Source organism: Nothobranchius furzeri, chromosome 5, assembly GCF_043380555.1.
Source record: "Nothobranchius furzeri strain GRZ-AD chromosome 5, NfurGRZ-RIMD1, whole genome shotgun sequence".
Taxonomy (NCBI): Eukaryota; Metazoa; Chordata; class Actinopteri; order Cyprinodontiformes; family Nothobranchiidae; genus Nothobranchius; species Nothobranchius furzeri.
The window spans coordinates 3,338,779-3,355,991 of record NC_091745.1 but is presented as its reverse complement, the minus strand read 5'-3'; the positions used below and the strand labels follow the sequence as shown (position 1 = coordinate 3,355,991).

General features: G+C 45.5%; 1 protein-coding gene across 2 annotated transcripts; it reads left to right on the top strand.

The window, feature by feature from the left end:
• The first annotated feature begins 2,712 nt into the window (after positions 1–2,712).
• Positions 2,713–15,832, top strand: s1pr2 (sphingosine-1-phosphate receptor 2). Of its 2 annotated transcripts, none has more exons than XM_015948510.3 (2): positions 2,713–2,868; positions 14,355–15,832. In XM_015948510.3, the coding sequence occupies exon 2, from the start codon at positions 14,430–14,432 to the stop codon at positions 15,600–15,602; it is 1,173 nt and encodes a 390-aa protein (XP_015803996.1). In that variant the 5' UTR covers positions 2,713–2,868; positions 14,355–14,429; the 3' UTR covers positions 15,603–15,832. The 2 variants fall into 2 exon arrangements, with proteins under 2 accessions (XP_015803996.1, XP_054596098.1); XM_054740123.2 differs by lacking the exon at positions 2,713–2,868 and adding an exon at positions 10,311–10,531.
• Positions 15,833–17,213: the final 1,381 nt, after the last annotated feature.

Below are 17,213 nucleotides of genomic sequence, written 5' to 3'. Positions count from 1 at the left end.
GCCAGATGTGCAGAGTCCCGAGAGCCCATGCACATTCTCACAGACAATGGAATGCTTGTGAGGAGCCCCAACAGGAAGTGAGGTCAGGGCTTTCAACCCCTCCCCTAAAGGCTCAGTGTGAGACTCAGCAGTGGGGGCAGGTTTAGTGAAGTAAGCCCCTGAACGTGTGCCATAATAAACCTACCAAAAGCAAGAAGTCAGTCCATAAAGGCTTCCTGCTGCACGTCCATTAGCTCATTCGGCTTATTCCTTTGGGTTAGCAGAAAGCGTTCAGGATGCGTGTTAAACTGTTCAAGTTTGCTTTTAATCCCATTGTTAATACAGTAGTGCAAAGTCCATTTCTATGTTCTTGTCAAGTTTCTATTTTCTTGTAAAATCTCTTTAGATAAATCCAGTTGGAGTGGATTGTGCAATGTCTCCCTAAAAAAACCACTAGAGTTAAATCTGTTTGTACGGTTTTGGTAAAACCCAAAGACTCATCTAGAAACCTGGTTCTGAAATCTGCTCCTTCCATGTTAAAGGGAGGCAGTCTGAGCGGTTTCCCATTCAGTCAACTCTGACGTCATTCACACACGACACGTCTGACTCGCAGCAAGAACCCAACGTGTGTAAATCTGAAGATGTTTTAAGAAATGCCATCTGTTTCCTGCCTGCAGCCGGATGGATGGTGGTTCATTTCATCTATTTCTCTGAAAGTTGGTCGGTCTGACACGTGACTTTTTCTTCCGCAAACAAAGTTCTTTCGTTTTTCATTTTCATTGTTGTAGATCTGGAAATACCCACAATTCTGAATAATAAAAGCACATTTCTGTAATCTTTGCGATTCTCATTGAAAACGGTTTTCTGCCACACAGAAAGAAGCCAGATGGCTTTGGATGTTTAGTAAGCGAGATAACACCTGCTATGATAACATTCTGAAGCTCTGTCTTTAAACAGACACATGACGTCATCGCCACTTGGGATGACTTGGGCATTCAGGAGAATGATTGTGAAGACATTACTACCTCCGTGGAGGTCGGATAAAGCGTCTTCCACCGAGACAACACCTGATGTTCCAGACACAGCCCTGATGACTAACCAGCTCTAACTCACCTTCACCTCACCCTCATTATAGAGCCTGGTGCTACAGAGGAAGCTCTGAGGGGCAAAATAATGGAGGCTTGATAATGTTACATTTTTATACTTTGAACAATAATTAGTCATTGACCTCTGCAATGTAAATTTACATTAGGTTTCATTTTTCAGCGTCAAGTTTCTAAAAATGACCTAAATCTTTTAAATTCGTTTCTGTACAACCTGAAAAACATTGATGTGACGTTCACGAACAATCACATTTTTTGAACGGCTCTTCTTTGAATGATGAGAACTGAATATTTGAATATTTGTAGAGAACAGCTCATTTTTTATTAACTAGGAGTGCATCATCCTCTACACATGCCTGCTTTGCAACAAATTCATTTTATGGCAAAAGCAAAACAAGTCACGGAGGGAAGATGATGCGAGAGTGGGGACACAGTGGGAGAGGGGTGGGTGGGATTCAACGGATGTTTGGAGAGGACCATAAATCCCATCACTAAAACATTCTGTTATTGAGAATGAATGCTGTAGTTGTAAGAAAATAAAAGCATGAGCACAATAAAAATATGTTACTGATGAGTTCAAAATGGTCTGATTTATTATTATTATTATTATTATTATTATTATTATTATTATTATTATCAATTTGAATCAAAACCAAACATAAATTACACCACACGTTTTTGCAGTTTTACCAGCATATGACGTACTTTCTCTTGAATATTTACAAAGCTGGTTTGTCTAAAACTTTTTGATTTACCATTTAAAATTATGTAAAAATAAAATTAAGCTCTCTGTGTTAGGCAAAATAAACTAAAAACAAAAACAAATAAATTATTTGCTGTAAAAGTGACATTTTCCTGAGAGAGTAAACGTTAGCCCCCCTTGCTGGAACCTCTCGCTGTTTGCCACCTTAAACATTTTTCTCTAGATCCGCCCCTGCTATAAAATCACTGGAAAGAAAACAAAAACGCAGCTAACTAAAAGTAAAGCAACGCATTACAAGTAAAACATAAAAATTAAATAATTTAAAGCTAAATAACTAATGGACTTTAAACAAAACGTCACACCTACACACAAAAGTTATATTCCAGTCTCTGGCTGGAGTGGAGTGAGCTGGATGAGTCCTAAACCTGGAACCTGCTGCCAGGAGAACGGAAGTGAGGAGGTGGAACATCTGGACTTCATCTGTGTCCTGCATACAAATGAAAAACACCCAGAAATAGACCTCAGCGGCATTTTTCTAATTAATTTGTTGTAAAAAGAACAGAATGTTAAGAAAGAGAAGTTCTTCATGGAAGTCTGGTGTTTCCATACACCCCACACAGCTTCTAGTGTGTGTGTGTGTGTGTGTGTGTGTGTGTGTGTGTGTGTGTGTGTGTGTGTGTGTGTGTGTGTGTGTGTGCGCGCGCGCGCGTGCGTGCGTGTGTGTCAGAGAGCTGAGCCTATTGTGTGCCTGCCTCTCTGACGCTGTTGTTCACAGACAGGGAGCAGCGGGACAATCACACCGTCGGCTGAAAGGAAAGTGGGGTTTTACTTTTGCGTCCGTCTGGCCGGATTCGGTTCCTGTTCGCTTTTTTAAGGAGACCGGCGCCTTTGCGGTATCTGATGCGGCGCGTAAAGCGGGGATGGATTCACTGCTGACGAGACCAGACTCTCCGTCTAGACCTGCGGCTAAGTTTTGATCGTCACAGCGGATCGTTGGACGGACAGCGCTGAAAGTTTGGGAGTCCCGGTGAACACGTGAGGAGCGGGCTCGGGAGTGCTCTGCTGATCCGAACCTCTCATGGGGTAAGTTGTGCTCGGATATGTCAGCAGCATGCGCTTCAGTAGCCTAACAAAAGGATCTGCGCTTGTTCTGCAGAACGCATAGCTTATAAAACCCAATAACGTGTCTTCTAACCCATCAAACCAGACGCGAGTCTTTTTATTTTCTCTCTCGTCTTTCTTTGTTTGGAAGGTTTGGTTTGTCAGTCTTGTTGATGAATGACAGAAAATCCCACTCGTGTTTGAAACTTCTTGACATGCTCCAGTGAGTCAGAAAGCGTGAGAATGTCACCAAGATCTCCCCACACACCTGAGCTGCAGGGGCGCTGCTGCTGGGGTGGGGGTGGGGGTTAGACTCCATGAGACATTCAGGGTTTTATGAACAGCTCAGCGTGATGTTAATAATCTGCCTGCTGCATCATGTGTAGGAAATAGTAACCTATAGTTATTGTTTAGGACACACACACACACACACACACACAGTTCCTTAGAGCCATTGAACAGCCTGCTGTGCCCCCTCCCCTTTCCCCAAGCTATGACCCCTCCGATGTTGTTGAAGCTTGTTCATCCGTCACCCTAAAGAAGGCATTGTGTCGAAAGGATGTATTAATAAGACAAAAGCCACCATTATCCCCCTGTACAGGAGTTAATCTGGTGGAATTGGGCTCCTCAGTGCAAACACACACACACACACACACACACACACTAAAACTTAACGGGTTAATTCGGCTAGATTGGGTCATTTTGGCGGAACATCGGGTCAGATTTAGGAATGCTCCGATTCTGATTCGTGTACGGCTCTGACCCACTGATGCTGATTCATCTCAAAGAAATAAAGTTGAAAGAATTTTTAAAATATCTGGTTAACTTAAAAGTGGCGCTTAGCTTGTGACCACCAGGCGTTTTCTCACCACCAGTAACCCAGGTCTGTTTTAAAACAACCCAAGGTGAGCAGGGACCACACCTCACCCTGTGGGTTATCTGAGTAGTCCAGTCTGAGTTGTTTTCACTATGCAGCCTTCGCTAATTCAACTATGTGTTTGCACGTTTTTGGTTTGCATACATTGCTCTGATATGAATCAGTTTAATTCAAACAAATTAGCTACGTTTGTGTTGTAGAATCATGTTTTAATGGGTTTTAGTTTCCTTTTCTCTACAGGCTAAATCATGTAGAGGAGGAAGCGTAGGTGTCAGCTCTCCAGATGTTTTCCTGGGAGAATCTTCAAGTCATGGTGTGATTAGTAGATAAGACAGAGGAACTGGTGTTTATTGCCCAGATAAAAGCCCCCATCCTTCATCCTCTACCCTCTATGCTCGGGCTGAATGGGCCTGCACAGTGTTGTGTTCATTAACGCTGTCTGAAACGGCCCAGACTTGTGATGCTGTCGTCCCGATTCCCAGCAGAGGGACTAAGACAAAAACATCAAAATGTGAGAGGATGCTGAAACGCTTGTTGCGTTAAAACCAGCAGACCTCTCCTGTGATAACATCTAGAAAAGGAGTAAAAAGGAAGCACAGCAGCGGAGTTTAGATAGGACTATCTAGCGTTGATGGGTCTGTCAACAGATCCGTCGGCGTTGGAGCTGTGCAAGGGCAGCTCACTTTGTTCTGGGTACACATGGCCGGGGACAGGACACGCAGCAGCCACCTGTCCGTCAGCTCTTCAGGTGACCGCGTGGGTCACTGGGTCTGAACAGCCACCCCCCACCAGGTCTGACTGCTGTCAGGCTTCTTCACCCCCTCCATCACCATTCTTTAGGTTTGGCACACGCAACCAGAGGGTGCTGAGAGCAGTTTCCACACGTTGGCCACAGCTCAGCACACGAGAAGCAGACATGTCGAACTAAAAGCTCCTCTATGGACTGCTAACGTCCTAAAGTGCAGAGATATTGACCCAGACCAGCAGCCCATTACCTCATAAGTTCAGTGTGTGTGTGTGCGTGCGCGCGCCTGCGTGCGTGTGCTTGTTTGTGTGTGTGTTCAGCCCCATTTTCCTCCAGAACATGACTGCTGTAATTGGATCCTTCTCAATGGGGACATGAAGGGTGGGGGGGTGGGTGGGTGGGGGGTTAGCTTGAGAAATTAGGACAAACCGATGAGCTAAATAAACAAACTGATGTATAAGTGCTTAGATGGATAAATAAATGAATGGTATTTCAGTGGTGGGAACTAGATTTGTGGGACTTTTTTTAATGGAGCGGGTCACTGGGGGGATAGAGGAACGGGGAGTGTGTGGGTGGTGGCGATCCCTGAAGGATGCTCGCGTTTCAGTTGGGGGGCTTGAGAGCGGCTCATTTATAGGAAGCAGTAGAGGCTTCTCCTTGGGGAGGCCAGCTTTTTGACTGGGCGCTCCACTTTATTGAGTCAGATCAGAGGAGCCGTCAGCCACAGGCGCCCTGTCCGCACCTGGAACGACCAATGAGAGGTCAATACACTGATGCATACAGGATAGATGTCACGGGAGGTAACACAAGAGAAAACCTTTAGAGTTGTTCTTTTGGGGGGGCGTATTCTAGTGGTCTTGGATGACCATCTGGGTCCGATTTGCTCCAAGTTCTAGCCGTTTCTCTGCAGAAAAACACTTTCCTTGGGTGTGGCAGCTGGAGCAAAATAAACGCCTTCTGTTCGCAGGCTGCTGAAGTGCAAGTCACAACACAGCTGACAGCATGCAGCCTTCTGAGTCACAGCCAGGAGCTGGGAGTGTCTCCGGTAGGAGGTATAAACGTGGCTGCCTTTGTTGTTGTTTTCCTCACGTTTTAAACACAACAGGGGAAAGGACGTGCTTGCTGCAGGCCGGGTAGTGGACCAGAAATGCACGGGTCGCTAGACGAGTGTGCCTTTCCCGTTTAAAACCACTTTTCTGAGCTATGAAAGTGCTGCGCTGATTATTACAATAACATTTATATAAACTGATATCTGGTGGGGGTGAAAAGGTGCTGTTGGCTGTTTAAGAAAGGTGGAGGATCCCATTAGCGTTTAAGCCTCCGCTTACATTCCTTTTCCACTTGAAGCATTTGGATAAACCATAAGACCCCCCATGATTAGGCACTGATGCTTGTAGCAGCATGCCAGGATTTCCTAATGCTCTCCAGGGAAAGGAGGATATCACCGTCCTCCTCCTCACATTTCAAACATGGCTCCGTACGAGTCCCAAGTAATGAAGAAGACGGTTTAATTTGACTGGCCGCCTTTTCCGTGTGCGACAAGAACGTTATTTGTCTTTCAGGGATGAAAACGACTAGGTTGAGTTTCTGGTTTGTGCTGTGGCTTTGGATGGGATCTGAGGCACTTTGCAACCACTGTTTAGGTTATGTAGAGATTTATGATCTGGATGGGAACAACTTCAAACTGTCTGCTGGAGCAGAAGGCTTAATCAGTGTGGTCATGTTGTGGCCGCCTGATTCTCGGTCATTTCCAGAGCTCGCTTGTGAGCAGGTACTTATAAAGATGCTGCTTTTTCAGAGCTTTTCTCTCGTCTTCCATGTTGGAAGTCTTTGTTTTCCAGTCAGCTTTGTTTGTGCAGCTGGAAAAGTCAACAGGATTACTTGGAAACCCCCGCCTCCTGAGACCCTGGAATATGCTGGAGACAGACTCGTTGGGTTTTGAAAAGCCTCGCGCGGCCAGTAAGGCGCTGCTGAAGCCATTTGTTTTATTTGAAACTTAAAGAGTTTACTCCGCCTCTCATCTTCATGAGCCTCCTTAGTCGTTAAGTCTTCTGAATGACTGACTGACTTTAAAAATACAACCAGATGATGGCAAGCTTTCTCACATACAGCCACTAAAGTACTTATGCTGGGATGGTCGCGTCTTTACATTTTAAAGGCCGGCAGACGCGATGACCTTAGCCAACGGTCACATCACGTGCCGAGTCATGATGGAGGCCAGACAGCTTACTTCAAACAGACGAGTTTAGTGGATGCTGTCAAAGTAAAAGACTTGTATTTCTTCCAAAGGTTGCACGCATTATCCACTAATGACCTTTGTGTCATTTTTGAAAAGCAGCTAAAAACAAGCCAGAACCAAACTTTTAACAAGGCACGGCACAACATTTTAACTTCCACTGTTTCTGTTGTTTTCCTCTCTAAAGTTTCAGAGTAACCCATCCTGGTTTTAAAATGGTTTGTAGTTACTACTAATTTCTTAACTAATAGATCTTAAAGTAATAAATGGACCCTTTTCTTTCTTTACCATTCATCCCTCCATCCATTATCGTACGCTTTCCGGGGTCGGGTCGCGGGGCAGCGGCCTAAGCCGAAAGGCTCAGACTTTCCTCTCCCAGCTACTTGGGCCAGCCACTCTGGGGAAATCCCAAGGTGTTCCCTGACCAGCCGAGAGACATTTGGGCCATTCCCATCTGTACCGGGTCGGCCCGGGCCGGGTAGCGTAGGTTGTTTACATATCTGGGTGGCCTGGTATTTTTCCGGGCCAACCAAGGCTCATTCTCAGCCCTCTTCTCGAGGGGGTCTGCTTCAGGCCGACCAGGGCCAACACACCCACTGCTGACAGCAAATTCACACCTTCCATTAGAGCAAGCCTCTGATTGGTGGGTAGAATCAGCCCACATGGGCTTAAGGATGTGTGGAATCAACCGGGCCAGGCTGGGGCCGACTGGGGCTACCCGGCCCGGGCCGACCCGGTACAGATGGGAATGGCCCAATTGTCCCTTCAGCATGTCCTGGGTCATCCCTTGGGTCTCCTTCCAGCTGGCATGCCTGGAAAACCTCACCAGGGAGGCATCCAGGAGGCATTCTGACCAGATGTCCGAGCCACCTCAACTGACTCCTCTCGATGTGGAGGAGCAGCGAATCTACTCCGAGCCCCTCCTGGATGACATAGCTTTTCATCTATCTCTAAGGGAGAGTCCACCACCCTGCGGAGAAAAAACATTTTGGCCGCTTGTATCCGCGAACTCGTTCTTTCGGTCACTACCTGTAGATGAGGGTAGGAACGTAGATGGGGCGGTGAATCGAGAGCTTTGCCTTCTGGCTCAGTTCTCTCTCCACCACAACAGATCGAGCTGTTTCGTTAATTTGAGTTTGCTAAATGAGTTTGAAGTCAGATAAATTTCTATTTTTTATTGCCAGTTAATTATTGATTGCACTTTTTACTGTGTGACTTGACTCAAGTTCTGTAAATTATTGTAATTTCAGTCGTCGACAATCCTGATTACTCTTGGAAACGTTATTTTTAACAATCTGCTGAAGTTTTTAGTCGTAGAAGCGGCAAACAATCCAAAGTTCTCTCCTGGCATCGTCGCGTCTTCTCAGTGAAGCGGGGGAATGTGAGTATAGGTGGAGCTCCTGAAACCGTTGAGACAAATAAAAAGGCTTAAAACTCGTTTATTAGACAAGATCTACCAGAAAGTGGTGGAAAGGTGAAGACCAGTCACAGATTCACTGTAAGTCAAATAAAAATAAACATTCTTCAATTCCTATAATTAAAAAAAATCAATGACACACGAGATGTCATCATATTCACGAATGAGAAACCTGAGTTATCGGGTTTTATTCTCTCTGAATCACACCTGCCAGTAAAAAAAAAAAAGAGAACCGTGTTACAAAGTGCAGATGTAATTTCTCTCCATCGACCCACGTCCGTTTGGGTTTGCCTGAGGTTGCTGCTAGACTTCTGTAACACGCACACCCTGTCAAGTTCTGATTATGTATGAGGTCTACATTTCTTCTTGTGGCAAACACGATTCTGCAAATATCCTCTTTTCATGCTGTTGAAACCTCGGCACAGTTTAGCCATACTAGATCAACTCCTCCTTGCTCTGGCAATGCCGTTTCACAGAATTGTGTTGATCAACTCTATTTAAAACATCCAAAACGTTTGTGTGGAGTTGAAACGTTTCAGAGTTTCCAGAGCAGCGAGCTGATTGCGCAGTAAGTGCTGTAATGACGTTTTTAATAGGAGGGTTGTAAGAACATCCGAATGTGTGCTAAATAAATCTGTCTTGATGTTCATTTAATCGCCTCTTTGGGGTCCCGTCTTTGATCTGTGCGGTGAAGTTTAACATATACGAGGCGAGGAGCGGGCGTTGGGACAGAGATGATGTGGCTCTGCAAATTAGGGATCAACGTGAGAGGAAAATATGCAAAACAGATCAAAATGAAAGCATGAATAATTTGGAAACGAGACGTAAGTCGACAGAAATGGTCCGGATTGATCGTAATACAGTAACTGCACCTCTGGAGTTCCCCCGCCCCCACGCCGTCAGCATAGGGGTAGAGGTGGGGAAAGGGGGTTATCGCCCCTCAGGCTATGTGATGCCCTTCTTTCTGCTGACCTTTGTTTTTATTTCTTCTCTGTGTCACTTTCAAAACCTCAAAACAGAAGAAGAGCTGCTGTTCTTACAGCTGCGCAGTCACAGGGACGCCGTGACCGGGGAAGCAGCAGAGCGGTCACAGTGAAACAAAGAGCATTAAAAGGGTTTTTGCTGCAGACGTAACCCAGATGACAGACTGCAACCTTCAGAAGAGTCTGTGCCCAAACTGTCAGTGTTTGACGAGCAAAAGGGTAATCCCTAATTATAAGATGAATCCCCCACCCCCTGTATTGGGGACACCCACTCCCCTCGTGTCTTTTAGTTTTAGTGAAGCTCGGATGTGCATAATGGCGGACAAAGACAATGGGTGTTTGTCAGTCAAGGTAAATGCCAAACACGACGCAGAAGCACAAGAAGGAACCATTTAATGTGCCGGATAAGGAGGAAGTGTTGTTTTACGTGTGAAAGGAGGCAGGGACGTTGGTAAAAAGTCATACTTCTCCATTCAAAGAAGGACGTGACTTCCATCGGTCTAGTTTAGCTCATTCCCAACCGTTCTCTGCTGTGTTTTCAAACACACTCTCGTGTTTTAGTTCCCCTCAGCTGAAAGGGATACAAGCATGTTTCATGTTTTGTTCTGCTTTGGCTCAAGTTAGCCTCTTCTAAATTACACTTCTCCCTATCATTTAGTTGATCTGACCTTTTCGCCTGCTTTACTCCTCCTTTATGGTCTTAAACAATCTTCCTCTTGTTTTTTTTTACATATGTGTGCAGTTTCTATGGAAGGAAATCAGAGGCAGAGTGTCAGAATGTCTGTCTACATCTGTTTCAAACCTGCTTCTTGAGACACCTTGGATTTTTTTTATGTTCACACTTAGAGGTGTGACTCCATTACAGCGCGTTGGTTCTGAAAAAATGCAGCTGTGGGTATGGTGACATTTACTTTGTACGGTTTTAAAGAGGTGGCTGAATTTTGACCTAAAAGGTGCATGTGTGTTGTCTTTGTGGCGGCTTTGTCGTCCCTGCGCTCGGCGCTGACTTTCGCTGCAGCGTGTCCTTTAAACAGAGATAAGAGCGAAGCCGAGAGGTCGACTAAACAAGAGCTGTTCTGGGTTTTTTTTTTTTGCAGAACACACAACTGTGGCATGCCACGGTCATCTGAACGACCAGATTACTGTGCAGTCATGTCACAGCAGCAACGTGAGTCCACCGATACTGGAAACACGCGCGTGCTTTCCTAGTAACTGCCTGTGACTAATCAATAGAAATGCTGTGATTATGTAAAAAGGCACAACACACAGACGCCTGCGGCTCAGTGTTGGATAACACAACAGGAAGATGTTGCAGACACACGCTGGTGGAACTACTTTCTCCCACTGTTTTCTAGTTGGACTGTGTGATTGGATGGAGCTGTTCAAAGTGAGCAAAAACCGAGGGGCTTGTGTGCGTGTGTGTGTGTGTGCGTGCGTGCGTGCACTGGCTCGTGACGGCTCACAGGAATGCTGACCTCATACAGTAAGGACAAGGACGAATGTATCATTAATCACAGATGAGGGACAGAGAACGGATGCAGAGAGGTAGGGCCTGCGTCTGTCGATTCAGTCACTTCCTGTGAAATTTTGCGAGGGCTGTGGTTAAACTCTGCGGTGGTTGTTGTGTTTGTCTCTTTGATTCAGACGTGTCAACACGATGACGGAACTTTTCTGACTACAGGGACATGGAGTTGCACTTCCAGGAGACTCGGTTCCATTTTGCTCTGCAGTCATATTTTTTGCATATTTTCCATTTTGGATGAAATTTACAAAAATTGCACAGAGAAACAGAGCAGAGAGTTTTCCGGGTCATTTGAGAGGCAACCGAAGGAAAGCAGATGTCCACAAACTTAATTTACCACATCTTCATGCTTTCCAACGGATAAGATAAATATTTAAATTAATAGATGAGCAGGAAATGACACACCAGCGCAGTGGATGGGTTCATAATGGATAGCCTCAGTGTTTATTAAACAAAAGACAGATTAGGTTTCCTTTAGGGAATAGAAGCTGAATGTCTGATCGCGTGCACACAGGAAGTCATTAAATCTCCTAAAGAGAGATAAACAGGTTAACGTCTCTAATCTCAACAATAGGAGCTGTCATTTTGGAGTCTGATTTAACTTTTCAGTGTATTTTCTAACGACCAGAAGCTGGATTGGTGTTTGTTGCCATAACAGAGAGGGCGGGGGGAGCAGATTACATAAAATATAGTGAAAGACTTTCCAGCTGTATGTAAACATTTACATCCAAACAAGATAAAACTGTATGAATTCAGCTACGTCTCTCATCTGAAACTGTTGTTGGAAATCACAGGTGGAGATGGGACAATGCAAGCTGAGGTCATGATTTGGAGCTTTCCACCCAAAGAAAGTGGAGCCAGTATTGGTTGGCAGTTAATTGGGTGGTGTTGCCTTGGTCTTTGGTGGGCAGACACTCTGCTAATTGGGGCTTATCAGGTGTTTCTGGGAAAATACCTGAGGCTTTTGTGCAGCTTTTCATCTCACAATGCACTAGGAGGGTCCGTCTCTGGTTTGGATTCAAGACGGCAGCTTTTTGCACGAGATGCGTGCAACACACACCATCTCTGATCACCGACCAAATGATCCAGTCTGTGCGTGTGGTTGTGAAGTGGGGGGTTTTGAAAAGGTGTTAAAATATAGAGGCATGTGAAAACACCTCTCAAGATGTCTCGGGCTTCCTTCAGATGATGTGAACCTTAACGTTGTGTGTGTGTGTGTGTGTTTAGGAGGATATCCTGTCTGTTTCTATCAGTTCTTTGACTTCCTTTAACATTGTACCTCAATTTGACTCTTGTCCTCACTGCTTTTATCACCGCTCATAAACTTGTTAGTGCATTGCTGTGAAATTCAGACAGGATATTGAGCCCTTTTGCTGAAGCCTTCTTCCACTCTCCTCCACATCTCAGCACACAAGGTACCAACGACACGGCGTTTTTGCCGAGTATCGCAGATCCGAAACGTGTTTTCTCTGCATCTTATTTCGCTCTGAAACAACTGCAGTGTGCCTAAATAAAAACAACTTAAACACTTACCATGGAATATGATTTTATACAAGTTATTGTGTGTTCATGTAAAGTGAAATTATGCATTTAAGCAAGAGTAACTTCAGTGTGTGAGTTTCTTCAGCATATTTGCTTTTTCCTGTTCCCGTTAGCCTGCATTAGGAAGAGCCTGCAGCACTTTGACGATGTGCTCTGTCCACAGTGGACGCGTGACAGATGTGTCGTGGTTGAATTCAGGGCAGCATCTGAACCAAAAGTCGTGTGAGAGTTGGTGTGCGGGGGTCGCTTTGCAGAAAGTTTGCACTGCAGCTGACCAATCACTGAGGAAAGCTGTGAAAAGCACATGGCAGGTAGAAGGGCTGGGCCGCTATGAGACATTGTTGCAGGAAAACCAGCCTTTCAGGTTTCCCACATGCAGCAAAATCTCTTAGTGATAGACGCCAAATGACTCCTTGGTGACACGAGGACCTCGAGTTGTCCACACGGCAGACAGAAAGTAAGCTGTCTGGCGCTAAAATAAATGGATGAAACAAAGGAAGGTCTGTGGTTTCTCTTAGCAGATGGAAGATTGCGAAGATGTGGGGATTTTCCATGAGTAAAGTCATTATGCTTCAATAATGTAAGCTAATGCTATCACCCCAGTGCAGCTCTCACATGTGCTCAAGCTCAAGCCTCCGATTTGGGTCTATTAATGGATCTAAAAAGGACGAAGAGAAGCCGGGCACCCTGAGATGGCAGTTTGATAAGGGAGTGCTCAGCCGTAACGTTATTTCAGCTATGATACAGTCGCAGCAGCCAAATGGACGCGTGCCACCTCATTATTAAGACTGAAGGCCATTGCTGTCTACGTTGAAGGAGACTGTTGTTGGCTGTTCCTGCTTGAGGAAACAGTGCACTTGTTCTTATGGGCCTGCAGCAGCTGCGTGCTCAACCTGTGTGTGTGTGTGTGTGTGCGTGCGTGTGTGTGTGAGGCTTTATTACTTTAGCTTCACCACAGCTCTCTGCAGGAAGAAGTGTCATTCTCTGTGTGCACAGAGGTTTGTGGTGAGTGTTGTCTCAGATTCCTGCTCTTGAGTCCAGATGCCGTTCCACATGCCTGATCGCTGTCTGCCTTTGTTTCATTCCTACGTTATCTTTTAGCCTCTCAGGTTCTGAAGCAAAGCCCAGAGGAACGGCGAGGAGGCCCAGGTCCAGTTTCCGTTCATTTATTTAGCCGAGGCTCGTCGGAGTCGTTCAGGCTAGCTAGAAAAACAGCCAGTAGGAGCATCGTTCTTGAATTACCTTGAGAGCTGATTTGCAGAGGCGTCATGTTACTTTTGACAGGTTTAGGACACCAGCTTCACCTCTAATGAGATTACCAGAACCTTCAGTTCTGCTCGGTGCTGCAGCGCCCCTCCTCTTACATCAACACAGACAACTGAACATGGTATTTAGAATGATAATTCTGAGCGTTAATCTCAAAGTTTTCCACCTCAGTTCTTCTTTACTGATTAAAGTTTTAATCAAAAACATGCGTGGACCGTTTCTGCTCACTACATAAAACAGTGAGTTGCAGCATTACTGTACGCCCAATCAAGTCGTAACAGGCTTTGTTTCTTTCATTTCTGAAGCCCCCGCTGCTTCCTCTCAGGTGTCCGCTTGATTTGCTCTTGGCTTTTCTCATTTAGCTTGGAAGTGGGTGGTTGGGCAGGTCAGGGCGAAAAGACTTGGCTGATCAACAAGCTACGCTGAAGTTTCAAGAAGCAGCTCACTGGAGTGGAATGGTTTTCTCCTCACAACAATGTGATGTGTTGATAGCCGGGTGCTCGGACAGGGTCGGTGGAATGTCCCCTTCGGACTGGGACTGCAGCCTTTTGTCTTGCGGCTTACAGAGACTTCTTTCTTTTACCTGGAGATGACGTCTGTCTGCTCAGGTTCACCGTTCAAAAAGGGGAATAACTTTGCATTTAATCCCTCAGCTATGCAAATTCACATCATTCTTGGGAGCGCTTTTCTGATGGCGTACAACGGATGTGTGGGTTTTCCGTTAGGGATGTGATTAATGAGCAGCAGCGTGTTGTTTGTGTGAGTTTTTGTCTTGATTAAAACCACATTATAGCTCTGTTTTATTCTGTTGAGTGTCGTCTGTCTGTTTCTAAGCTGTTTATTGACGTTAACCGAGGCCTTTCCTCTCTTTCTGATGCAGGTGACCCGCCCATCCCTCCAGAGACGTGACTGTGGGACGGGCAGTCTCCCTCGCAGTCCATTCGCTGTCCTTTCCATGAAGACATCTGTTAATGGCATAGACGCTTGGCACAACCACACAGCAAAAATGACTCTTTGCTGTAAAGGCAATGGGCTGCACCACAAGTATTCCCAGTACTACAACACAAGTTTGATCAGATGCCACTATTCTAATTCTAAAAACGTGACCATTGAAGACCTAATACAACGCATCGAGAAGAAGGAACAATACAGCGGTCTCAATATTGTCATCATTGTCCTCTGCGTTATTATAATCCTTGAGAATCTTTTAGTCCTGATCGCAGTCTGGCGCAACAAGAAGTTCCACTCAGCCATGTTCTTCTTCATCGGCAACCTGGCGTTTTCGGACTTGCTGGCTGGTTCTGCCTACATAGCCAACATAATCCTGTCGGGGCCAATGACTATTACACTGACCCCTGTGCAGTGGTTCATCAGAGAAGGCACAGCGTTCATCGCCCTGGCTGCTTCGGTCTTCAGCTTGTTGGCCATTGCGATAGAGCGCTACATTGCCATCACCAAGGTTAAGGTGTACGGCTCCACCAAAACGTGTCGCATGTTCCTCTTGATAGGAGCTTGTTGGGTCACCTCCGTTCTGATCGGAGGACTTCCCATCATCGGCTGGAGCTGCATCTGCAACCTCCCCGACTGCTCGGCCGTGCTGCCGCTCTACTCCAAGAAATACATTGTCTTTGTTGTCACCATCTTCACCCTCATACTGTTTTCTATCGTCATCCTCTACGTGAAGATCTATTTGAATGTAAGTTCAAGCCACCGGGAGGCAACTAACTCACAAGCATACGCACTTTTGAAAACTGTCACAATAGTGCTGGGTGTCTTCATCATGTGCTGGCTGCCTGCCTTCACCATCCTCCTCCTGGATTCATCCTGCAGCATGCAGCAATGCCCTATCCTCGACAAAGCAAGCATGTTTTTTAGCTTTGCCACCCTAAACTCCGCGCTTAACCCGGTGATCTACATGCTGCGCAGCAAGGAGATGAGACGGGAGTTCCTGCGCGTGCTGTGCTGCTGGGGGGTGCTGCAAAGCGGGCGACCTTCGGAGCGCTGCTGGGTCCCTCTGAAGAGCTCCAGCTCGTTGGAACACTGCACCAACAAAAACGAACATCAGACCACGCCATCGGCATTAATATACTCCACGCCCATCATGAAGACTTGTAACACCTGTGTCTAGCATGGTGCGTGCCCGGGTATTTAAGCATTTGAGATCAAGCGGAGGGGCCGCCAGGAGCCGGACAGACGTCCGTCGGGACAAAAGCACTCGTTTCTTCCATTGCAGTCAAAATTGTGGGACTTTTCAATCAGCGTTCCGTTGATCCACGGTTCAGTTGTTAAACATGTGAAAACAGAACAATGTATTAGTTTAGTGGGTGAAAAACATTAATGTGAAAAAAGCTTTCTTTTAGGTACTATGGAGCAAACCACCGTCGTGTTTATGCCTACTATATTTTATTCTTTTTATCTAAGCGTGTAAAACCCACAATCAAAACCAAAAAAGCAAAAACACAACATGTTTGACATCTTAGGTTGTGTGGATGTTTCTTCAGCTGTTTCAATGCAAAGTTTGCAAAATTGCACTTTGTACATTTCTATAGAGAAAGTTTTGTTTAACGTTTAACAACACCACTCTCACTTCCGGTGACTGGTGTGTACATCAGGCCACTCAGGCAGTCATTTGTATTAATGAGCACTCTACAGAAGCCAAATTACAGAGCGGGCTATGTATTCCCCATATAACCTTGCTTGACACCAGTTAAATTAATCACAACAAAAGTGCATAATCCGCTTCATTTAATGCATGAGATCTAACGCATTTGTAGCTCTAACGTGTTTGATATTTATTCCAGCTCAAGCTTCTCGTACTAACGACTCTCCTCCTGTTTGGCTGTTCTGATCCATCTCTCTCACCGTCACTGTTGTCTTTAATACCTAAATAGTTCCCGTGGAGGGAGGCCGAATCAGAAAAGTGAGTTGGCACTCATGAAACTGACTCCGTCACACCCTCCATCAATGAGACCGATGTCCACCAGTGTTGTAGCAGCAGTGTGCCAACTTCTGTTTATGACTTCCTTTTGGGGGTAAAAAAAAAAAAGGCTGAATGTATGAATGAAGTGTTTGGGACACACGCTCCCTAATAGACAGTATTACTGATCACCATTTTGATTCACAACCAAGTCACTGACGATCTGAGGGTGGGTAAAACGGGGTTGGACACCTCCACTGTGAACCTTTTACAGCATCGAGAACAAGAATTAATCATGACCAACCTAGTTCATTTTGCTTGCCAGCAGCTTTTCCTACTAGAAGCGTAAACAAATCTGATCTTTCCATAGGAGGCATCTTCAAAGTAGAAGAATCAGTTTCAAGTGCACGGGGGGAGGGGGGGGGGGGGCTGCAATCCTGGGACAACAGTGTCTTGGATCGTTGACATCCTTCAGCATGTAACTTCCTTCTGGAAATCCTGTTATTTTATTGTCCGGTTCCTGTTGTTCAGGGTTACACTAACGTTCTTCCTGTAGACAGTTAAAACTCCGTTAGTCTCACAATATTGACTTTTACATTTAGACAGCCAAGTAGAAATGGTGAAAAAGCACTTTGGCAGCTTCAGTGATGTTTGCTTCCCCAGCCGATGTCTCCCCTTTGGGCGGAAAGGCGTTTCTGTATCTGTGACTCCATTATGTGTCAGTGACTTTTTTTTTAATGACCAAGATATGAAAAAACGTGTTTGTACAGTATGTATTTGACGTTGTATGAATTGTACTGTGTGCAATAGCTTTGTGTGTCT

Excerpts from the sequence above, each read along its gene's own strand:
- s1pr2 (XM_054740123.2), top strand. The coding sequence starts at position 10,451 with ATGTTGCAGACACACGCTGGTGGAACTACTTTCTCCCACTGTTTTCTA. Across the intron at positions 10,532-14,354 it reads ATTGGATGGAGCTGTTCAAA|GTGACCCGCCCATCCCTCCA; the intron begins GTGAGCAAAAAC and ends TTTCTGATGCAG.